General features: G+C 38.3%; 2 protein-coding genes across 6 annotated transcripts in view; one reads left to right on the top strand and one right to left on the bottom strand.

Moving 5' to 3' along the window:
• The window catches only part of LOC105447828 (sterile alpha and TIR motif-containing protein 1), a 56,943-nt gene extending 36,937 nt beyond the window's left edge, over nucleotides 1-20,006 (top strand). For 3 of the 5 annotated variants that reach the window (XM_011686045.1, XM_011686049.1, XM_011686048.1), the window contains exons 4-10: nucleotides 588-846; nucleotides 1,764-1,931; nucleotides 14,233-14,334; nucleotides 15,587-17,611; nucleotides 17,790-17,956; nucleotides 18,273-18,494; nucleotides 19,919-20,006. In XM_011686045.1, the coding sequence (XP_011684347.1) occupies nucleotides 588-846; nucleotides 1,764-1,931; nucleotides 14,233-14,334; nucleotides 15,587-17,611; nucleotides 17,790-17,956; nucleotides 18,273-18,462 (2,911 nt within the window). In that variant the 3' untranslated portion in view covers nucleotides 18,463-18,494; nucleotides 19,919-20,006. Of the gene's footprint in view, nucleotides 1-587; nucleotides 847-1,763; nucleotides 1,932-14,232; nucleotides 14,335-15,586; nucleotides 17,612-17,789; nucleotides 17,957-18,272; nucleotides 18,495-19,003; nucleotides 19,041-19,918 lie in introns of those variants that run through there. The other 2 variants (XM_011686046.1, XM_011686050.1) reach the window with 2 other exon arrangements.
• A 1,238-nt stretch (nucleotides 20,007-21,244) lies between these two features.
• On the bottom strand, nucleotides 21,245-24,648 carry LOC105447829 (histone H3.3-like). The gene is made up of 4 exons (XM_011686051.1): nucleotides 24,418-24,648; nucleotides 24,040-24,079; nucleotides 23,537-23,694; nucleotides 21,245-23,117 (listed from the first exon to the last, which is right to left on the bottom strand). Exons 1-4 carry the CDS (start codon nucleotides 24,441-24,443, stop codon nucleotides 22,946-22,948), a joined length of 396 nt encoding a protein of 131 aa, XP_011684353.1. The 5' UTR covers nucleotides 24,444-24,648; the 3' UTR covers nucleotides 21,245-22,945.
• Nucleotides 24,649-25,453: the final 805 nt, after the last annotated feature.

Here is a 25,453-nt window from a genome sequence, read left to right as displayed (position 1 = left end):
AATGCACTATTGTATGATAAGCATTTCATTGGTGAATCTTTATAAGGTAATCCATTGATACAAATTGATGCAAATGAAGATAATTATTCTACATATATGGAAAATAATATTGATAATATTCAATAGAACGAAATTTCTTTGCTTGAAGCTTGCTTTTTTAAGAAAATTAGCTTTTAGAAAAAATATGTGTGTCTTTTATTTAAAAAAAAAACTGAAATGTATAAATGCATTATAATTTTCAAAGTATTTAAGATTTGTGTATATCGCTCTATTTTTTATTGTACAGATCTATTTCTTTCTTCTATATATTGACGTATATAAATTCATCTTTTAATTTATTTTATTCTTATTTTATTATTTTATTTCTTTAATTTATTTTTATTTCATATATTTATTATATGCACAATAAATATATGGAAAATAATTATTATCTATATTTTTACTTAATCACAGAGAAAAAATTTTATCTTTGAACGTAATAAAATGTCGTCAACTCACGTTCAATTTTGCGCCTAAGCAAATTCTTTAGAAATAAGAATCAGCAACGAAAAGCGCGATAGTTTATGCATTCTTTTTGAATTTTGTAGAGACGGCAGTGGACCGGAAGAGACCGATCTCACGGAGCCGTTGGTGACTTTTCCGGATACGGACACGCCGCCACCTGTCAGCGATGCTGTCACGTTGGCAGGCGGTTCTCCGTCCCAATTGAGTTCCCTGAACTCGCTGAACAATCTTCATCACAGTATAAGCCCGCCGATAAATATACCGAACATGGCAAACCTACCTGCCGGTCAGGAAACTATGAAATTTGAACAGAAGAAAATGACTAGCGCCTCGAAAACAAAGGTGAGCGAGATGTCTTCTTTGTCTTCATATATCCTACGATTACGACTCTCACAATAAAAAAATTTTATATTTAGTATTAGAAATAATCAGTAAATAATAATTATCCATCAAACACAGATTGCAATGTTGCAGCAGCATTGTAACATTCCAGCCACATTGCAATATTGTCGTTATAATCTGTGTTTGCTGGATAGCTGTAATAATAATCGATGTAAATAAAATCAGGAATATGATTTTTATTTCTATCGTAAGTAGAAATTAATAATTACAGTACCTCGATAATTACAGTACCAGTATATCGATAAGAAACGATTCTTACAAGATTTGTGAGAGACTTTGATCAGATTTTGAAAGTTCGTTTAATAGAATGATATCAAGAAGCATGTCGAAAAATATGATAACGAAATGAAGATGAATTACAATCCATAAGAATAATAATTACAAATGTTACAATAAAATGTAGAATATTTGTCGGTTCAATACTGCGATATTGAATTTTTCACGACGTTGAAAACGGAATCGGACGCTCGCGCTGCACGCTATCAGCACGTGGCCTCGTCGAGGCATTCAGCGTGCTGTCCGCAAAAAAATAACGCGTACCTAAAAATACGTACTTGATAAGAATTGCGCGATTGATTTAGCTCGGATTTGCCGAGCTGAATCGCGGCACGTTCGATAGACGTTACACATAGCCGAGCATCGGGGCGATAATGTTAGACGCGCGTAGCGAATGGCTGGGCGATCCGAGGTGCGGCTTCCTCCAGGTAGTCTAGGTCAAGGACTGCGAGTCCTATCCTTGGTGTATCGCGGGAAAGTGTCGAGGCTTGTCGTATTGCTTCGTCTATCGCGGCACCTCGGTTTGCCGTGGGCTTTCCTTCTGCCCTCGCGTCTAATAGTCATACTTCATTCCCGCTCAGGTCGTCACGGATGGATTTAGCGCCGAGAAGGCGACGGCGAACAGCGCCGAGATGAGGGCCCTGCAAGCCGGTGACGTCTCGTACAAGGAGCAGAGCGCCGCGACGGCGGCGAGGGCGCGCGTCGAGCTCGACGGCGTCTCGGCGGAGAAGAGCGTCGCTGCCGCGAGGGTAAGTGATGTTTGTATTTGAATAAATGGAAAAGTGATGATCGATATTAAACGATCCTGGAGCATTGAAATGGTGCTGTATAATGTTTAGTAAAAACGAATACAACATTTGTACGAAAAACATTAAAAAATAACTGCAGAGAGGTACGAAAACGAATGCAAAGATGTAGACAAATATTAAATTTATATAGCTAGAATTATAGATATTAAAAATTTATAGATACATGGAAAAGAATAGATATACGAAAGATACGCAAAAAGATAAATTTTATTCCGTTGTGAATGAACGTCAGAAAGTATTCGCCGCGCTGAGAGAGCCGCAATTGCGTTATGGCTATATGACTCTCCGTGCTTATTACTTCCGGCCCGGCGCGAATACGGACACGATCGGTGTCACGCGGTAGAGCTGCGTGCATTCGCGATCCCTACTGATGGTCAAAAACCCGTGCGTTCGTAAACAATGCGGTGGTTCCGAATTAAAAGTCGGAACGTGGGTGGACGGAAGGCTCTTCCCTCGATGCCCATCGAGGCAGCTCTCGCTCTCCGAAAGAGCCTGACCTTTCTCGTTTGGATAACAAAAGGACCGAGAGAGAAAGACGCGGTGGGCGCGGCCGAATAATTTGGCACGAGGCTCGCGGCAGCGCGCGGAAACCCGCGCGGGGTAAAGGCGCGATTGCGGGGGTCGTTGACACGCGCGTATGTAAGTACGTTGCGTTTTCCACAACGGTATCGGACGGGGACCCTGTCGCCGTCGCGCGCTAAAATGGAAACTGCGCGTGCATCGCATAAGGTCCCTCGATTTATCCCTATATGGCTTCTGAAAAGATCGACGGATTTTCGATGAAGATGATGGAAACACACGTTTACCTGAAACCTACCCAATCTATTGGACATTTTCTCGCGTGATAAAATTAAGGGGTTACACCACTCCTACAAGTCCTATAAGGCCTCAAAGTGATACCTAATTTTGGGATTTTTTTATGGATAAGTAGATAACTTTATTTAAGTAAAATTATCCATTTACCCAGAAAAATATCCCAAACTTAAGTTATCATTTTAAAACTTTAGGGATAGTGTGACCCCTTAAAATTAATAAAATTAAAATGCGGAACTTACGACCGAATCGTTGCAAATGATTTCTGAATACACCTATAATAGTTGTGATTCGAAAAAAATATTTTATTTGATATCCTTGTTCATAGAAAGTTAATTGGATATACGACGATATATTAGTTGCGCCTGGTATTTAAGTTCGTGGATTTTTTGTAATAGAAATAAGGAGAGAAATGGGACACGTACGTATTTTTTGCGAACAAAAAAATGCCATATCGTCCAGTAGACAATTTTATCTGACAAGCTGAATTTAAATACACAACGACGATCATCGTCGACGCGAGAAGTCAAGTAAAGTCAAGCTGCACTCGAGCCCGACTCGAGAAGCGCGTCTTCTCCAGAACATTGGCATAATATTTCCTCGCTGAGTAACACGAGTCGAAGTTGCGATTTCTCATCCAATAACGACCACGATCGCGGCCTTGACTATCGGCCAAGGCGATGATTTCGCAAAAGAGACGCGGCGCGCTGCTACGAGGTACGAACGGACATCGCGACAGGCGGACAGTCCGCGGACGGTCTCGTGTAATCGTGAGACGACGTGTCGCTCGACACCACAAGTTATAGTTTGGCTTGCGCTCAGAAATTCAGCATGCTGCTGACTCAAGAGCCACGTAGTAGGCGACCTAGCTGAATTCATCTAAATTTAGACGACGACACGCCGCCCAGGCGTAAATAATCGCGAAATGAAAGTTCCTTCCACGCGCGATACGGGTCACCCAATAGAATCGAGTCTTCACGATTGAGATTCGGCGATTCATTCCACAGTATACATTCGTTACCCATGATTTTTCTCTGATAATAAAAAGTGGGAATTGAGAGAAAGAGCTATGATATAGGAAAGGATTGCATTTATATATATATTGAATTCTATAAAATGACAGAAAATAATTAGTTTAGTAAATATGCAATATAGATAGTTTAATAAAAAGTCCTTTATTAATTATTATGATGATTTATTAATTATTATATATACAGAATGTTTCAGGATTTTAAATGTCTCAGCTTAAAATATGAATTTAAGATTTCAAAACGAAAAAAAATTTCTTTTGGCAATATAAGCTCTTCGTTTAGGAGAATTGACATTTAGAGTTACGAATAAGAATAACAAAGGATTTTTTGTTTGGGGTGCTATTAAACAAAAAGTCTATGAAAGTCCGACAAGGAAGAATTATTTAAGTATATAAAATAGCTGTCCCACTTTGTCAATATTGCCGTGAAATGAAGATGCCAAGCCTGTCTCAAGGCCATCACTTTGAACAAAATTTATAATTATATTAAAATTTTCTAATAATAAAGTAATTGAGACACATTATTAATTAATTTATTATTTATTATAATCTGATAATAAACTCATAAAATTTTATATTGAAAATGTTTAGACGTCAGTATCTTGAATAAAGCACAAACGGACATACTTCCAAAGGAAATTTTTTCTTGAAGTCCTAAATTTATATTTTAAGTCAGGACACCCTGTATGTATATCGTTAAAGTAGAAATTTGTTAAATCCGACTTAAATTTTGAATTTTAAGCTATTGAAATTTTTCTAATATTTAAATAAAATTCCACTGTAATAGAAATTACAGAGCATTTTTCATATATATCAAATTAAGAATCATAAGTATCTACATATTTTTGTATAATAAATTTATATTTAAAGTTTGAAATTTGTTATATAAAATAATTAGTATTTTATACTTTACATACACATTTGAAATTTTAACTTTTACTACGAAGAAATATTTAAACCTTTCCCAGATTTCGTGTTTCCCATGTGTTAGCTCTCATATAAAAGCTTTCAAATTGCACATACACCACATATCACACGCATTACATTAATTTTTAATCCACATTAACGTGGCCGTAAAAAATATTTAATCTTCCAAACACACGAACGTCCCTCGTTGATGGTATCTTCGCGTGAATCGCGTAGGTAGATTCAATCGGCTGCAAAAACGCGCCCGACTAGCTCGAAAGGAAGATGAATCGTCGTTTGTCTTGGGACAAAAAGGTACGCTTGACTCGAAAATTGCGGTTGCGTGCTACTTCGTTCGTGGGTGTGTTCGGTCATTATTTCTTTCTCTTTTTTTTTACGCGCCGCGCTGTCCTTGACCCCACGTGTCGGCCTTGCGACGTCTGTGCCAGTAGTGTTGGCGAATTGGCTCTCGGCGCCTTGCGATTTCGTCACATATCATTTCTCCTGTCGTAATTTCGCGAGATTTCGAACGACGATTGCGCGGGCTAGATGCGTCTCGTGAGAAAAGGCCATTTATGTTTTCGGAGCCGATTTACCACGGAATCGTGCGATCATGCAAGCGTAATAAATTAAGGCGCGGTACACCCTGTATTGTACATGTCCGATAAAAGTTACGTATGTACATACTTACAATACGTTCCGTTACACTTATCTCTGCACGATTTCGCGGCTTGAAAGCTTCCCCGACAGATGCCGCCAGACTTAGGTAAAGAGCAGCGTCTTTTCGATGTTGTCTCATCGTTGGAGCAGGCAGGCATAAAATTCTATAAGTCTGTTTGCTGATAGAAAAAGTTTTTACCGATTAATAACTACAATTTTTCTTTATGAATTTATCTTCCGAATATACATTTATGCTTCTGTCGGATGACAAAGGTAATTTATATTTACCACAGTGAAGTATAGGAAGAAGTATAATCTATAGAAATTTGAGTTTACATAAATATGTACTTCTATCTATATCTATATGTTAGTATCTTGTTATATAAGATGTTGTTGGGAACTATGCGTCAATGCGCGGCCTGAAGAGGAGCGACGCGATTCAGAAGGATTTCCCACTTATGTTAGAGCAACACGAGTAATTCACACAACTGCAACGTGACGTTTGTAAAATCTAACTTCGTGAAATTAATTGCAAGATAAAAGTGATTCGTTCAGTATGTGACCTATGCGTTTGGAGACGAGAGTTAATTTAAAAATATTGGTGTCGTAATATTACTTATTAGAAAACTGCGTTACAACTGCGTTTTGAAGTGAATACACGCGTCGCAAATTCCGCATTGTTCTGTCTAACAGAAACTTTATTGAAAAATAGAAAGAAAAAAAAATAGAACCCTTCAAGCTAATAAAAAAAATAATTTAAAGGCGCAAAGAATTCGAACTACTACTTACCAAGTTTTCTCGAGGATCCTCTATTTACTTTTTTCTATTTCTCTTCCCACTTTCGCGAAGTTTCCATGGAATCGCTCTGGTTTCCATGACAAAACGTTGGAGGAGGGGAGGGGGGAGACGAGGCAGTCACAGGGATGACCGAGTGCGAAAGTAGTTCCTCGCAGCCCCCGGGTCGATAATCCGCTACCCCCGCAAAGGAGTAGTTTGTTCGCGACATTGCTCGTCGCCAGTCGGTCGGTCGGTCGGTTAGTTGGTTGCATGTTGCATGGGACAGCAATTGTCGAGGCTGCTGGCGCGGGGTTTCTTCCCACGTCTGAGACCCCGCAGCGATTGTCTTCGTCCTCGGATCTGGGGCAGTCAGAAAATGGTAAGACGATCTTGATCCTTAAAATCAAAACCCGTTCTTTCAGGCCGCGAAAGTAACGGACAAGTTTATTTCGCGTTATTCCTTCTCGCTGTTAAGGTGGGTGGTTTTATCGCTCAATGCCAACTCGATAGTGTGACGTTGTCACATAAATGTTACACAATCGCATATGTGCATGTCTATGCGAAATATTTTTATTGAATTACGTTTGTTTTTATTGAATTATTAGTCATATGGAGGGACTAACTTTTGACTCGGACTTGTTCGATAAAACCACCTTAATCCAAAATCAACACGAAGAATCCCTCTTCTTTTCTTCGCTTCGCAATCGATATGCACGCGAAGTGAAGTTCGTCACTGCTCCCGTATCAGAGATTAACTAGAAGTCTTGAAATACATACTATCTGCAGATAGTTCAAGATTAGTTTCGGATTTCCGAGACGCGCGATTATAGGTGCGCGCATCGGAGAAGCAGCAGACTGTTAAAATAGAGTCGCGGCCGTGCATCTTGTTGGCGATGACAGAGTTGTCGTTTGGTTTGCCGTTCATTCAGCGACGTGAGACGCGACGTGACGCGACGCGTTGTGAGATCATCGTTTAGATTTCGACGGGAAGTCGGAAGATGTGCCAAGAGAGGCGCGACGATTACTACGGGTGCCTGTTAAGTGTCGCCGATACTTCGGTGGGCCGCAACCGAAATAGAGCGAGCGTTCGTGGTTATAGTTAAACAATCGGTCGACCAGGCGACGTTGGTAATTTCAAGGACGCGATATCCCCAGAAAGGCTTTGCCGCGGGTTTTCCCGAAAAAATAAAGACTATTCGACGTCCTCGTCGTCGTCGAGTCGAGTCGAGTCGCGATAAGAGTCGCGATGACGATAAAAGGCTGATAGGGATCCCCGATAAGCGCCCTGCGCGGCTTCGGCGAAAACAGCGATAGAATTAGAACCTGAGAGTCACGGAAATTTGGCTTGCATGTCGAGTACGATGATAAAGATGACTTGTAGAATAACAGGTCGTGTCGTGTATACACAGATTTACTGTATAGTCGCGAAAGCCTCGACTTTGACCTCCTTACTCTTAAGATCAATGCAGAGTCGATCATCGAACTTTGATTTATATCAATACGATGACGGTATCGAGCAGCTGCTTAATGACTTGGCATAAAGATAGAAAAATGAAATAAAAAGTGCCGTATTTTTAACACGAATGTGTCAACGTATTACACAGAGAAAAAGTAATAAGCACAATTACAGAATTACTTAAAAGTACTTTGATCATCACAAAATTATTACAGACTTATATTTACATTAGTTAAACGCTTATCGATCTTACTGTGGAACACGTTTCACGCAATGAAACCAATATTGCGTGATTACAATTTATTAAATCTACCGTAATATCCTATTTACTTAACCAAATTACTGTCGCGTGTACGCAATGGTTTCTCGCTGAAAATGCAAACGTGAGCGTTAAAATCACGAACGGGCTGTCAAATGTGTTTTTAGTGCCGTCCGTCTGCGAGTGTGAATTCGAAAGCGAGCGAGTCATTCGCTCGTGAACTATTTCTAGGCTAGTCGAAAAATAGCAGCGCAACGGTGGGACGCTGTTAAAAAGCTGCTGCACCGATTACGCGATTGACGTGCGGAAATGCATTTCTCTCTCTCTCTTTCTCTCTCTCTCTCTCTGTTTCCCTCCCTTTTGATCTTCTTCTCTCCCTCTCTCTCTCTGCTTCATGCGTAACGAAATTAAACTCTCTCGCCGGGTAGTGAATCACACTTAAGCACAGTCTAGATTAGTTTGCGTCGCGCTGCCATCGCACTCGGTGATCCAAAGCTGTCGTACTTTCCACGATCAGAAACGGTTTATTTACTTTATCATAATTCGATAGTTATCGAGACGAATTTTGAATCTTAGTCGTAAGGTGTAGTTTGATCACTGAATGCACGTGATAAATGTGGACTTAATTACAAGTAGAGTAATTATGTTGAGAATGTTTGAAAGTGATTTGGTTTAAGTCATTTGAAGTACTTTGGTTGAGATAAATTAACAAGAGCTTGAAGTAATTTTATGAGGATTACATAAAAAATAATTTTTGTAGGAATTAATTGATTATCGAGTGTTATGAAATTAATAATTTGCTTAAGAATATTAGTCAAAAGAATAATATAAGAATATTGGCTATAATTTTTTTGTTGAAATTTTCCGTGATTATGCTTTTATTTTTTTCTCTTTTTTTTGAAAGTTTATGAATTATATTATGAATTACGCTCCGCGAGGATATTTATTTCAAGCATCATGATTTGTCTGTAATTGACAAAAATAATTATTATGATCGTTGATTTGATTTAATATCATAAGGCTGATGTAAATCTCACAATCAGTTAAAATATGAGCGCACCGTGGCCGATACGTCGTGGAGTATTGCATCGAAAACAGTTCGAGCAATCGCGAGTGGTAAGTCTTGAGAAAATATTCGATTCATATCTCTTTTTTTTTTATGTTTGTTAATACTCAATAAATTACTGTGTTGTAATATATAAGCCGATAATTTCGTTAAACAATTTCGTAAAACTGGATTCTCGTTTTAGAGAGAACGTATGCTCGTCGTTGACGTAAATATCTTTGAAAACATCCGCTGGTGGATCACTCGAAATGCCACGTATTTAAAATTGTGGGTTTGTTCACGTCACTCGCAATTTTTCAAAATACCGCACGCGACCGATCTAAGAATAAAACAAAGTCGGCCTTGCGCGATTGAGCATGCTCGTCGCTCGTAAGTCGGGAAGTCGATTGAAGAAATTTGTCCGAATATTCGCGCGAATGTATCACGATAAGGAGATAAAGAATGGCACATACAGGATTAAGACGAAATAAGTAGCAGCATTATGGAAAAAAATTAAGAAAACTGATCTTACTATTCGACTTTAGAAAATAAATATCGCGTTTTTAGGAGCTAATAAAAGCAGATTATCTTGAGCGAATTATACACTGTTAAAAATGTCATGAAATTTAATGTACTTTTAAGTTACACATTAAATTTAATGTATCTGTAACTAAAAAGTATATTTGTGAACATGTGCACGAAATTTAGTGTATTTTTTCATAAAATTTTATGGAAAATTATAAGTATTCATGTGGATGTGCATGAAATTTAATGCATATGAACATTATATTTAAGTAGCGTGTTTAAAAATGGGCTGTTAGGAGTCGGCGCGGTAAATGGTGCGCAAATACATATGTGAACGGCTTGTATTAGACCATATAATTCACTTAACTAATACATAAATTCTTACAAACGTTTCGGCTCCGTTCGAGCCATCTTCAGTGTAACACCACTCAAATACATCAGCGTGCATTGACACTGAAAAAAGTAATCTTGCAATTATTAGTTAATATTTATAGCGAGAATTATTTAGGTACGAAAAATTAGCTAAAACGGATAAGTGATTAGTAAGCACTACGATACCACATATGTTTTGTATTTAATCAATATAGATAAATAGAGACAGAAATTATATCTGAACTATTTGTCAAATTTAGCAAGAAGGTTCTTCTATGATGTTTAATCAGTCCAGATTCCAATTCAGAGTCTAATCATATTTGGTTATGAGACCAATATTTTCTCGTATATATTTTTAGAATATTGCTGCTATAAATAATTCTACATATGACAGACAATTTTTTAGCAGATACAAAAAACAGCGATGTAATTTAAGTATAATACTTAGAATTCCAGCTGGAACAGCAAAACATTTCCCTGAGTGCACCGTCGTTCGAAACTGATGTCCGCCATGGATGCCAGTTCTCTGATTAAAAGCTCTAAAAGCCGATTGATTAGCCGGATGGGAGACTATGTGTCTAATATATTAAACTAACATGTAATCTTGGTTATAAAGCTGCATAATCGAGAACGGCTAAGAGAACTCACCCCAGGATCTCACACCGGATAAAACATTTCCGCATATGACATAATGTCAAATTGAGTACACAATAAGTCGCGCGAATAAAGTTTAAAACAATAAATTAAATTAAAAGAATAAAAAAATTGTAAAATTAGATTCAAGTATTATCTGGCTGGAGAACGTCTAATTCTTTACGAAGTCACAAGTAAAAATGACATTTTAATAACAAACGAGGACAAATGTCAAACTAATTGTATAGAGAGGCACAAGCAATGTTTATGTGTTATTAATCAGAGAAATGTAAGATTGATGTAATCTCTCTGTATCCGTTTGTTATTAAAATGTCACTTTTACTTTACTTCGTAAAGAATAGACGTGCTCCGGCCAGAATGATATACTTGAATCTAATTTTACAATTTTTTAATTCTTTTAATTTAATTTATTGTTTTAAACTTTATTCTTAACTAATTGTGTAACTTATTGTGTACTCGACTTGACATTATGTCATATGCGGAAATGTTTTATCCGGTGTGCGATCTCCTGAGGTGAGTTCTCTTAGCCGTTCTCGATTATGCAGCTTTATAACCAAGACATTACATGTTACTTTAATATATTACACACATAGTCTCCCATCCGGCTAATCAATCGGCTTTTGGAGCTTTTAATCATGAGAACTGGCATCCACGGCGGACATCAGTTTCGAACGACGGTGCACTCAGGGAAATGTTTTGCTGTTCCAGCTGGAATTCTAAACATTATATTTAAATTACATCACTGTTTTTTGTATCTGCTAAAAAATTGTCTGTCATACGTAGAATTTATAGCAGCATTATTCTAAAAATATATATGAGAAAATATTGGTCTTATAATCAAATATGATTAGACTCTGGATTGGAATCTGGACTGATTAAACGTCATAGAAGAACCTTCTTGCTAAATTTGATAAATAGTTCAGATATAATTTCTGTCTCTATTATCTACATTGATTAAATACAAAACATATGTGATATCGCAGTGCTTATTAATCACTTATCCGTTTTAGCTAATTTTTCGTATCTAAATAATTCTCGCTATAATTGCAAGATTACTTTTGTCAGTGTGAATGCACGCTGAAGTATTTGAGTGGTGTTACACTGATGGCTCGAACGGAGCCGAAAGTTTGTAAGAATTTATGTATTAGTTAAGTGAATTATATTTATGGTCTAATACAAGCCGTTCACACATGTATTTGCGCACCAACCGCGCCGACTCCTGATAGCCCATTTTTAAACACGTTATTTAAATTAAGTTCTTTTTACTTTAAATTATTTTGATAATTAGATTTAAGTTAGTTGTAATTTTATTTTCATTAACAACATTAAATATTTTTAATGTACCTGGTTGAAATTTGCTTCTATACACATACATAAAATTTAATGTAATTTTTTTTAACAGTGTATTTCAATATCAAATATATTCAAATTTAATGTGACATAAAAATTACGACTGTAATTAATTCTACATTATTAGATGCGAGTAAGCATCAATACTCATTAAAATTGTTTAACAGCGTGATGATACGGTTCTGTTTCAATCAAAGCTGCATTGAATCCCATAGTAACGGCTCGCAGTTCATTGAAGCTAGAGTAATGTAAAATCGCATAGTTATATTAAATATTAACTTACACCTGTATTTCTCGTCTTTGGTCTTCTTATCCTGACTATTAATTCTATATTACTCAGTTGCGCGCTCCACATTTTCACAAGGCAACGCTCTTCCTCATCCGTTAGTATATCCATTCGTAGTATTTATCATCGACGTCATAAATTGCAAGCAAGGTATGATAACAGAATCGAGCTTGATACATTGCATCACGCACAGGCGGCTGTGACGACACGCTCGAATTTATATTTAGAAAAATACGTCGGGAGAAACGGGCGACAGAGAAGAGAGGAGAGATCGACGATGAGGAGACAAACGAGCGCAATCGACGAGCCTTCCCACAATGCCGATCATTGTATCGCGAAGTCTCGAGGGGAAAAGTACCGTTGTGTTTTCCGATACTTGGAGAGGAGATAGTGATAAGAACGAGACACATCGATATTACATTGGGTATTTAATACTATTTAGTGTAATTAAATTACTTGTTGACATTTATTCACAATATATATCAGATCAATTCGATCACGATTAAGCATTATAATTATTTAGATCAGAAGGTATTTCCGCTCCCTCTTTTCTCTATGACGATAAAATTTTTATTTTTAAGTATTTGACGAATCGAAGAATAAATGACGACAATATATCTTTTTGATCCAGTATTTTGATCATCTGACTTTCAAAATAATTTTCGAATGATCATTTTCTGTTATATGTTATACATCTTCATCATTTTTCTGTCACACTAATTTTATTTTGTCTTAGTAAATGGCAAAACTGTTTAAACGATGAAATATTTAAAACGATTCGCGATAGAACTGTAGAATTGTTTTACGCTTTCTTTCTTTTTCACGATATATTTATATGTGCGTTATAAATAAATTTTTGCGCAACATCTCTGCGATTTCTCGCGATTCTTCACGCTGTTCGATCAAAATGAATCACTGTCGGATGAGAGATTAGAATGACAGAAATGCGTATGTCATAATTGCGTTGCTGCTCGCGAAGTGCGTGTTGTGGCTCGCCTGTCGTGGAGCGCCGAAAAAAATCGCATCATCCCGAGAGTACAGTGCAACAGTTGTACTCTCTCGGTACGAGATGCTATCGCCTATCTGCTACTGCAAATTAGCGTACGCGCCATAAGTGGACCTTCGATAATACGCGTTAATTCCCTGCAACGCGCGGCGGAACGTTATACGGGATGTCATGGAGATACCATATGTGTCTATTTTTATCGCGGCTTGTATCGCTGAACTTCGAGATGATTTTTTTTCTTAGAGAAATAAAATTAAGTGAAATTTCTCTAAGCAGCAGAATAAAAACGAAAATATTGATAGGTCTTAACCTTTAAACCACTATATCGGTCTCACAGACCGCTGTTGAAACGTAACTTGTCAACCATTTTCTTATTTGTTACCATTCAAATATATTTTATTTCTATTGTATACGAGATTTTTTGTTAACCCTCACATTAAAACAGTTTTCTTTTTCACCATCATAAATATTCAGAAAACATACATTTTTATTATAATTAACTTATGAAATTAGCGAGAGCATAATAGCGGTCTGTCAGACCGACATTGTGGTTAGTGTGATTTTTTTGGGCGTGGTGGTTTAAAGGTTAATTGCAAAGCGATGCTTCTTCTGATTTGCTGATAGTAGATGATAATTATTCCATAACAAGCACTGATTTTTCTGGCGTGATAATACATTGAAGAGTTGGAGAGATGCAAGTGTTTGACAAAAATTATAGTATAGGTAATTGATAGGTAAAAGATAATTTGTTTCTCGTGCAGAAACAAAAGTGCATGAATATAAAAAAATCCTTTTGGCTAGTTGCGTGATTTCATGGAAGAGCGACAATTTAGATTTTTTACAGTTTAGATTAAAAAATGCGATTTTCTGGCGTGATACATAATACGTTGAAGAGTGATGCAAGTGTTCGATAAAAATCATGATATAGGTAGTTGGTAAGATAATGACTTCTCATGCAGAAACAGAAGGAATGAATATAAAAAAATCCTTTTAGCTGTAGTTGCATGATTTCATGGAAGAACGACTTTACAATTTTAATTAAAAAAATAAGTTTGCGACGAAATAAGTGAAATATATCGAGTGTGTACTTCTTTTTCTTCAGGAGCAGAGAAGCTTGAAGGCCGGCGATCTCTCGCATCAGGAGAGTAACAACATGGCGGCGTCCACAATGAAGCTTCAGAGCGACTCTTTTACGTCCGAAAAGGTAAGTTGAACACTGTTTATTTTCTCTTGTGACAACTTTGGGAGAACATGGAAAACTTAATAAAACTTTCCTCGGCCGATCGAATATGATTGTGCTGAATCACTTTGCGGAAAAACAGGAGGTGTTATTTTTCCGGCTTACACTTAATTGCGCTTCTGGCGGTCCACCAAGGAACGCGCGTTAAAACGTCCGCTTACCGACAGTCCAAATCGTAAATCGCCGTCCTTAACGACGTTGTTAGAATCGTGATCGGCGGCTGCGCCGCATTTTGGCACGCGAGGTCGCGTCGTTATCTTCTGCACCCGCGCGATGCAACGAGCGGTGATTTAAACGCCGGCGAGCTCGCGATCGGTCCCCAGTCGAAAAGTGGATTCGCGTGATTCGAGAAGCTCGTGAGAGGCGTAAAGCGTCAAAATCGTATTCGCACACTCGCTCGGGATGATGCTAAGGAAGTGCAGCCTCGACTCGCGAATGGTAAATAAAGTGTAAAGTTTTCATTAGAATTGAAGAAGCCAATAATATCATTTTATTCAAAAATTTATTTTGAAAGAAATAAAAGAACGCTGTTAGAATTACAAAATTTAATTTTATTTAAAATAGAAAAAAAGTTTTCGCTTGTTGAGTAAAAACTTGAACTCGCGTTTTAAAAGTTTCTAATATCGCTTAATTTAATGGACAAATTTCTTTGTCGTTCTGATTGAAGTGTATTTTATTTTTTATTCATATTTTTCCCATTTACAATTATCCTTCTATGTTTTTAAAAATGGACATTTAAATTTATAAATTTCATCGAATATTCGCATGGCATAACTATCTAGAAATATTAATAAGTTCTGATGCTTTTGATGCATCTTACTTGCTACTTTCTGATGCTTTTTAAATTAACGATATTGAAATGAGAAATCTTATCAATATTCTCGATAACATTTTCCACTTTTCATCACTATATTTTATCACGCTAACATTATGAAGATTATTCAAAAGAACAACCTTTGGAGTACTTCTATTCCGTTCATCGACAAGCAACGTTCACAATGCTTGGTTAAACTTGACAATCATGTCCTCGACTTTGATCTTAAAGACCTTCTTGGCATCTAGGCGTGTATGAATCAAAATTTTTTGAATCTTACCTGATTCGATTCAATTCGTATTTGAATAGTTGCACGTCTCTAGCGATATATTCTTCTCGAACTTTCTCAAGATTTCAAAAATGATTGACAGGCATTAAGAGAAGTATTTTTGTTCTTCGCAGAAAGCGATGGCGGCGCAACAGCAACGGCAGACAGTCACCTCGACCGGCATCTTCAACCACGAGAAGCACATGGCCTCGAGCTCGCAGTCGAGCATCACGATCGCGTCCAAGTCGGGCGTGAGCTCATCCAAATCGATGATCAGCGCGGCGAGCGCGGTTAATCAGCTGATGAACGGCATGCGGCCGCCGACGGCCGAGGACGAGCTGCTGTCCTTGCCGTTGGACGACCTGGACCTGCTGTGCTCCAAATCGAATCCGCAGGACGTGGACTGCGCGATCGCCAAGTATTGCGGTCTGCTCGACAGCTTTGTGGAGCGGCTGAAGGCGAGCGCCGACAGCGGCAAGAGCAGCGGCAGCGGCAGCAAAGCGCCGCAGCTGTTGAACAGAGTGAACGAGATCATTCGGAAGGCTTGGGCGGTGCCTACGCACGGCCACGAGCTGGGCTACACCCTGTGCAACACCCTGAGGACGCGCGGCGGTCTCGATCTGCTCATGTCGAACTGCGTGGCGAACGATCACGAGCTGCAGTTCTCGTCGGCCCGATTGCTGGAGCAATGCCTGACCACGGAGAACCGCGCCCACGTGGTGGAGAACGGTCTGGAGAAGGTGGTGAACGTGGCGTGCGTGTGCACGAAGAACGCCAACTCGGTGGATCACGCGCGCGTCGGCACCGGGATACTCGAGCACCTGTTCAAGCACAGCGAGGGCACCTGCAGCGACGTGATCAGGCTGGGTGGCTTGGACGCGGTGCTGTTCGAGTGCCGGAAGAACGACGTGGAGACTCTGCGCCACTGTGCGGGCGCGCTGGCGAACCTGTCGCTGTACGGCGGCGCCGAGAACCAGGAGGCGATGATCAAGCGCAAGGTGCCGATGTGGTTGTTCCCGCTCGCCTTTCACAACGACGACAATATCAAGTATTACGCCTGCCTGGCGATCGCTGTGCTGGTCGCCAACAAGGAGATCGAGGCGGCCGTTCTCAAGTCCGGCACCCTCGACCTAGTCGAGCCCTTCGTCACGTCGCACAATCCTTACGAGTTCGCCAAGTCGAATCTGGCGCACGCACACGGCCAGAGTAAGAATTGGCTGGAGAGGCTCGTGCCGGTCCTGAGCTCAAAGCGCGAGGAGGCTCGCAATCTGGCGGCCTTCCACTTCTGCATGGAGGCGGGCATCAAGAAGCAACAGGGCAACACCGATATCTTCCGGACGATCGGCGCGATCGAGCCGTTGAAGAAGGTAGCCAGCTGCCCGAACGCGATCGCGTCCAAGTACGCGGCGCAAGCTTTAAGATTGATCGGCGAGGAAATTCCGCATAAACTCAGCCAACAGGTGCCCCTGTGGTCCACCGAGGACGTCCGCGAGTGGGTGAAGCAGATCGGCTTCGCCGAGGTGGCACCGAATTTCGTGGAAAGCCGAGTCGACGGTGACCTCCTGCTGCAGCTGACGGAGGAGAATCTGCGCGAGGATATCGGCCTGACCAATGGTATCATGCGCCGCAGATTCGCCCGCGAGCTGCAGAATCTGAAGAAGATGGCCGATTACAGCAGTCGCGACACCGGCAATTTGAACAGCTTCCTGCAGTCGATCGGCCAGGAGTTCTCCATCTACACGTACAGCATGCTGAACGCCGGCGTGGACAAGGACTCGATACGCAATCTCTCGGAGGATCAGCTGCTGTCCGAGTGCGGCATCAACAACAGCATCCATCGGCTCAGGATACTCGACGCCATCAAGAACATGCAGCACAATCAGTTCAGCTCGTGCGAGTACGAGTCGCCCGACAAGTCCCTCGACGTCTTCGTCAGTTACCGCAGATCGAACGGCTCGCAGCTGGCGAGTCTGCTGAAGGTGCATCTGCAGCTGCGCGGCTTCTCGGTGTTCATCGACGTCGAGAGGCTCGAGGCCGGCAAGTTCGACAACAACCTGTTGCAGAGCATCAGGCAGGCCAAACACTTCCTCCTCGTACTCACGCCCCAGGCTTTGGAGAGGTGTATACAGGACAGCGAGTGCAAGGATTGGGTACACAGAGTGAGTCTCTGGATATGCATATTATTTCGAAAAATAAAAGAGATCTTTCATTAAACAGTTTCTTTTTTTTCTTCTAAAAAGATGGAAATATTCAAGAATTGAGTATTAGGTGTTTTAAAAAAAATTTGATTTTTTGCGAGATTCAGTGTCTCATTTCGCGCTTTCAATTATTTTATAGGAGATCGTTGCCGCGCTGCAATCACAATGTAATATAATCCCGATTATCGACAACTTTCAATGGCCGGAACCTGAGGAACTTCCTGAAGACATGCGAGCGGTCTGCCACTTTAACGGTGTCCGCTGGATTCATGACTATCAAGACGCTTGCGTAGACAAATTAGAAAGGTAGAGCAATCGGTCTTCTTATTAAATTCCCTTTCTGCGTCTTTGATTAAAAAGTGCATAGTTTAAAACGAAAAAGAAGGCAATTATATTTTTTGGTACGACTTAATTGCTGAAATATCTACCAATCGTTTTCTGAGATTTTATTACAATACAATTATGTCTCTCATATGAAATAAAATAATTGTTATAATAATCATTTCATAAATTATTAAATTATTTTATTTCAATAATAACATAATACAAGTGTGTTTTAAAAGGTACGACAATTAATTATTAAGATAGCGCTTTTCGATGTTTGCTTCTCATAACTGTGCAGGTTTATGCGAGGCGAGATACCTATGAGATCTGATATGTCCGGCGGAATTCCGCGCAGCATGGCACCCAAGGACGTGGCCCAACCGAGCACACCGGGTAACACGAATATGCGACAGCCGCCCAGCTATCAGCGAATGCACAGCAACGAAAGCAGGGGCAGCGACAAGGATTCCACGGGCGGGCGAGACTGACTAGACGGCCCGCCCACAGCCATATCGAGCAGGTAGTTATCCCTGATAATTTGGCATATAACTCTAGCATTGGGTTGATGAGCGAATCGATTCGTCAATGTCCAGGAAAAAAAAAAATCTAAAATTTGCAGAATCTATTAGCACCCCAGTACCAAGAACCAACCATCTCGATTTAGATACTGAGATGATCTGATATTAGATCAACTATGGATAAAAGTGTTTATCAACAATTTGGAATAATTTTATTAAAAATAATTAAATAACAAAGAAAGTTTGATGAATATATAACAAAGAATTTAATAAATAAACTGGATTAATTGCTGTGGACCGAAAATCTTTTAATAATTCAGATTTCTTAAAAATTCTCCGAAAGAGAATATGCCTAATTAGTGACGATTTCAGGTAGTACTGAGAATCTTTAAAATGATTTGAGTCATTAAAAGTCAATAAGTTCTTTATTACTGGCCGCTAACGAATCGATTTATGACGGGACGTTGAAGCGAGCTCTACTAACGCAACGCTAATTTCTGTTTTCACACAGCCGAGATTGTGAATCGCTCTATGACAATCACGACTAGGTCAGTCAGCGATACAAATTCTTTATCGATGTTTAAACGGTGTCAATCTCATCGCTTTTGCCAAATCCTTGTATTGAATTAATCTCTGAATCCCGTTGATTGCACTTTCAGTTCCATTATGTATTACACGTAGATATATGTATGTGCTTGTGCTGTAGTAGACGTATAGTTTAAAAGGTGAAGCTATTTTAGATTTTTGTCTTATATGTAGATGTCAAATGTTTATTACATAGTCTGTGTGTAGAATAAATTATTCCTTCAAATTCAGTTTTTTAACTAATAGATAATAAATTGATGAAAATCAATATAATAAAAATGAATTAAATAAATTTGACTTTTTAATTTTTAACGTAAATTTTTTGATGATTTTTTTTATTAACGAGAGTTTCGTGAAAATGTATATACTGGTAAATACTTTAACTTTAATTTTCTACACATAGACATCAATGTTTATATACATAGTACCTATGCACATTTATATTTATATTTATTGGTGTAAAATGATAAAAACTGCATGATATAATTGTGTCGTGCCTTCGGTGTTAGAAAATGACAAATTCGAAATTTTGGAATTTGGAACACAAAATAAATATAATAAATATCAATTTCTCAAACGATGCGATACATCAAAATATAATAGATTCTATATAATGAAATTCAGTAACAATTCAAAATTAAAATATTTATTCCTAAAATTGATAAGTTTTTCTAAAATGTAGTTTTAATATTTGCGACAAATTTTGTTTTGATTGAAGATATGTAAACGGAAAGTTACGAAAATCTGCATCTCGTTTTGTCTAACACCGAAGAAGATGAACGAGAAATGCATCTCTCGTTGAGTCACGGTTTTGCAATCAGTTCTATTTTCTGCGTTCTAGACTTAGAAAGTCGTCGAGTCCATCCCGTTGGTTGATGGGCATGCCGCCCACGTCGCCGCGCTTCAAGTTCATGTATACGCATCCGGTGGGTGCCAGTAACAACCTGGCGGTGCCTCACAGGCCGCCACGGCAGCCACCCTCACCGTCCACGCGATCCCGCTCGCTGGAGCTGCTGGACCAACAGGACCACCAGGAGCGGAAGTCGGTCTCTTCCGCGGTCGTCCAACGACCACCGCTTCCTAGGCCAAGGTCGCGCAGCCTGGACGGTCTGTTGGATGAGGACGCGAAGAACGGCGAAGAGCAGGACAAGGTGCAGCGTGAGAAGAGTCGGGAATGCCTCCCGACGAGTTCGGGAGAGATTGAAGTCGTACCCGCTCCAGAGGAAAGCCAGAAGAAGCCTGATTCGGCGGCCGAGGCTGCCGGATCCGAGGAGGAACCCAGGCCGGTTCCCAGGACGAAGCCGAAGATGCCCGACGAATTTAAATCCGAGACGGAGGACATGCGAACGTCCTTGGACAAAGATGAGAATGACAAGGGGGCTCCGCCGACGCGTCCTCCGAAGCCGAGCCGACGTTCCAGCTCGGAGGGACAGTCCTCGACGTGTTCCAGTCGACAATGCACCGAACAGGAGCATCTGACGGAAGAGCAGAGGACCAGGAAGACTGCGCAGGACAGATTGATGGTGACACAGGGCGGCAACGAGAACGACAACTATGACGACGACGACAGATCGACGATGCTGAAGGCATCGAGAAGCTGTGGTGCGGGACTGGACTCCGACGGGAGCGTCTCGAGCGAGTACAGCGGGCACAAAGCCCGCGCGAAGGGACCGGGCTCGCTGTTATCGCTGCCGACGGGCGCGGAGCCTAAGCGCAAGCGGAACTTCATGGACAAGTGCGTGAACAAGGTGCGGTCGTTCATGAAAAAGTGAAGCAACGAGACTTCTTGTTATTTAATTCCGCAAAGTGTGAGGCGCGTAAAACACAAATAAGTCCAAGTTTAAAAGACGCCGTGGAAGCCAATCGAATTACGAGATAATTAAATATTGAGATATTCTATGATCATCTGAAATATTTTATATCTAAAATGTGTTTGAAACCATAGACGAAAGATCAGAAAAAATCGTTTCGATGGTTTTAGGATTTCTCAAAAAAATTGTAGATCCCGAGAGTGAGAGTAGGAAACATTTATAAAAAGTATGAGTGATCAAGATGTATTAAATGTCTTTACAATTATTAAATAAATTGTAGCTTAAAGACCCAAAAGGACGCATTTAAGAAAAAAAAAAAATTAAAAGAAAATTCGGCCGTGCAAACTATTTAAGTGTCTTTTATACGTTGTTCGAAGAAAAAAGTCTTTCAAGACCGTTGCATACGAAAATATTCAGCAGTCGGTGATTCCTGTATTTCGTGTATTTAATTTCGCGACGCGAAGGTGTAATCCGAACTTTGTGATTCGCTTCATGTACAATGACAGGCAGCATGAAAGTATATATAATAGCGAAATATGTTGTGCCTAAAGACACGGCGAGAAGTGTCTTCGTAGAAGCCCCGAGACTTGACTCGGCGCTTACGCGAGTAATTAGCCTGCTTTTCCAGGTGCCTTTTTTTGTAATGTATTTTCTTTCGTGAATGAATTGTATCTCGTATACATCATATATGTATATTGTATATGTATAGAAACGCGAACGAATCGTGAAGCTCGTGAGGCGGCTAAGTCGTTATTTGTAATACTATTTTTCTAGGCAGTTCTTTACTCTTAGACCGCGTTTCAAAGAGACGCGCATGTGGCTCGCGTGAGTCACGAGTTATGGTTGTTCTTATTGCAGCTAACACCGAAAACACATTTATACATGATTGTATGGGGCGTTCGGTATTCGCGGTGTGGCGATATCTCTTCTTACATATGTCTGTATATTGAAACTGAAAAGAATGACTTTCCCCCCCTCCCCAATATTTAATCAAACGCTACATATTTTTTCTTGTAGTATCTTAGAGTTAAATATCTTGATAATTATATCAAGTAAACTGTGCCTAGATTCCATTGAGATGGAACCTAAAATTAGTCAAAGAAATTTTACACGACTTCTGTCTTCTCTAACTTTAAAATTCCGATGTTTTTCGGATCGATGATTCGTGTATATTTTTATCATGAAAAAAGAACTGTATTGACTTTTAATAAGGAATATCGTCGTAGAGATCGTGAAAACCGAACACTCGGTACACAGCGTGACTGTTTTCCAGGTCGCGCGATATTTTACTATTTAACACTGTTTTTATTGTACCAATTGCCGATACGCTCTCGTCGGGAGTTGAAACGGCAACGCTTCGATATTTGTAGTTTAAGAGATCCGCCTGATTATCGTAAAACTGTATATTTTACCAAAGTTTCATAAAGTTACGAATTTTATCGAAATGTTTGAAATGTTTCTCAGAAATAAATTTTATTTAGCGAGACAAGATCGCTTATCTTCAGTCCTCTTTCAGTACTTTAAGGGAAAAAAGGCGAAAAAATTGTATTTTCTCTGTCCGTTTTTAAAAAAATATATTAAACGTGTGATTTATAAAAATGATGGATACATGATGATTCAGTAACTTCGCAATATTTATCACACATCAATACGCAACAAAATTTACACAAAGTGATAAATATGCATTGGGCATTAATACTTCACAAGTTTTATAACTATATCTTTTTTACAATATTGTTTGGATTTTGATTGTCTTAAAAAGTGCGATAAGATTGCTATCTGATCGCGTATTCCTGAGTCTTCCATTAAATATAACATATTTTGTATTTCAAGTGTCGATTTTAAATTAAGCATAATTAAGCACTAAGCCTAATATGGTCAGTTTTATTCTATATATCTCTTTTCGTCATTGTTCATAAATTGTATTAACATCATATACAAGAGAGATAGATATCTTTTGTTGCCCATTTTCTAGAGCCAGAATAAAAAAAAAGTGAAAGAATTCGTTTTATTTTGAAGTACTTAAAATTGATCTGAACTTATACGAAGTGAAATTCTTATCTGTTAATGATGTCATCGCGACCCCTCAATCTGCGCATTAAAATCATATCGTTTCGCATAAGAGTGACTCGTTTAGCGTGGTATGCCAGCAATACTGAATCTTCGAAGAATTGCACGACGTACATCTCTGTTGCTTCTTGCAGGGCTTCGAGAGCAGTGGCTTGTATCCTACAAATTAATTTTACTCAATTCCTAACCTATTGCTTCAAGGATCCCATTGAGACTCATAACTTGTTTTCATAATTTTTTTACTTTAAAATTCTAATAATTTTATTTTCAATTAAATAAACAACATGTTATGTTATTATTGAAATTGTTCAAAAAAAAAAAAGAAAAAATATCTCGTGAAAATTTTTCTGTATTTGTGTAATAAAGTACTGATTTTTATGTTTCATGATTTTTTATACATAAACCATTTTCATATATATATATATATATATATATATATATATATAACACTGCTCTTTTTTTTAATTAAACGACCACACAATCTTAAAAATGATTGTATAATTAATGTCATATAGTTGATGAAGAACCTGCGGTTGGATAATCTTTCTAACATATATAGAATAGCATTACATTTATACCTGGTAATGTCTTCTCTGGGGAATATGTCGAGTATAATTTCTCTGACTAAACGCGCGAAAACTAGTTTAGGTATGAGAAAGCCTGTGGTTCTCCTTAAACTTCTAATTTCCTGCAGCACGTGGTTCTTTCTTTTCTTTCTAGCCACTATTACAGTTGTCTAAGGAGTAATTGTATAAAATTAACAACATAGAGAACAACAGTTTAATAGAATTATTACATATAAATGTGTGTGTATATATATCGTGGCATTGCTGCAATAGTGTCATATCCCGAAAATTGACAATTTTAAGTTATTTATCACCAGATAAAAGTATACGCCAAAATTCATTTTTTCTAATAACTCAAAATTGTCATTTTTCCAGATATGACACTATTGCAGCAATGCCGTGATATATATACATATACATATATATATATACACACAACACGATTTATTTCATGTATAAAATTTATAGTGTTCAATTTATATAAATTTGGATGTAGTTAATCTAGTGTCGCTTACTTTGTCTTCTTTGTCTTTTCTCGTTTTGGCAGAAGACGACCTGAAATATAGTATATTTCATAAGCTAATTATATATATATAGATTTTACAGAAATAAAGTCAGATCAAAAATTGATACAATCAAATCACGCTAAATGATTATAAAAATGATTAATGAATAATATATTAACGGAATGTTACACAAATAATTGCAGAAATACGAAATATATAATTAAGTGACAGTATTAACGACTTTTTTTTAATAATAAATATTAATTAATTTACTAAAAAAGTTTGGTCAACGGTGGATAAAATAGTAGACATGACTATAATTATCCTACAATAAACAAAATGTAAAGAGCAAGAAGTATGGAAATTATAGTAGAAACGAGAAATAACCTCGGCACAGGTTTTCGTCGGACCATTGTCGTTTCGCGGAATGGCAGGCACTCGCTGATTCTTAACGTTACGAACGACAGCCCGCGACTCGTTCGGGCACCGGGTTCACTCAGAAAATTGAAGAACTGTCACGTCAGTCTGACATAGATTGGATGTCACTCGGACTTGGTCGATCGGACGTAAACACGAATTGGCGCCAATTCTGCGCGAACATAACCTGCAAATGAACATTCGATAAGTCGAACTTGAGTAGAGAGAAAACGAGAGATTCGCGATTCGCGATTGGTACGATAAACGATAAGTACTAGAATGTGAAGTGTTTCAGTGTTGACACGCCAAAAGTGGAAGATTACGCGATTATTGCAAATTAAACAACAGCGGATTAACAACAATATAAAAAATTAACGATATAATAATACAATCATAACGTATAATCAAATATCCTAAGATTGGGTGGTATCTAGTTAAGAGGTTAAAAGTTAAATAATAAAGTTAAATAATTAATAACTTTTAACTTGTAGTTAATTTTAAACGAGTTAAGTATTAACTTCAACTAGTTATTTTTAAATATATATAAACTTTAACTTATTAACTTTTTTCTAAATTAAAAATTTACCTATTTAAAAGAAAAAAACATTTTTATAAATATTTCGTTAATATAAATAAATTATTTCATATGTATAAACTTATTTTATATAAATAAAATATTAAATTGATTTGATTTATATTGTAATTTTGTTTTTATTTTCAGTAATTTTTGTTGTTATTCTTTTCAAATAACATTTTAATTTGATATACATATATAAATGATGTTTTTCAAAATTAACTTTCAGTTTAACTTTAATTAGTTAATTAAATCTTAACGCAAGTTTTAAATGAGTTAGTTTTTCGTTCATGGAACTTTTAACTTAACTAAATTAATTTTGTAAGTCATTAACTTTAACTTAATTTAGTTTAAAAAAAAAATTAACTTATCCAACTCTGTCAAATATTATGATATTTATGATAAACAAACGTATGATGACGACGTTGGGGA

This window comes from Wasmannia auropunctata, unplaced genomic scaffold, assembly GCF_000956235.1.
Source record: "Wasmannia auropunctata unplaced genomic scaffold, wasmannia.A_1.0 LD336090.1, whole genome shotgun sequence".
Lineage (NCBI taxonomy): Eukaryota > Metazoa > Arthropoda > Insecta > Hymenoptera > Formicidae > Wasmannia > Wasmannia auropunctata.
Note: the sequence above shows the minus strand (reverse complement) of the source record. Positions and strands in the feature narration are given on the sequence as shown.

Bases quoted from the DNA above. Each gene is read 5' to 3' on its own strand.
- LOC105447829 (XM_011686051.1), bottom strand. From the start codon at position 24,443: ATGGTCCGACGAAAACCTGTGCCGAG. The intron at 24,080-24,417 runs GTTATTTCTCGT...ACTATATTTCAG, and splicing joins CGACGAAAACCTGTGCCGAG to GTCGTCTTCTGCCAAAACGA. The intron at 23,118-23,536 runs GTATAAATGTAA...ATTAATTTGTAG, and splicing joins CCCAGAGAAGACATTACCAG to GATACAAGCCACTGCTCTCG.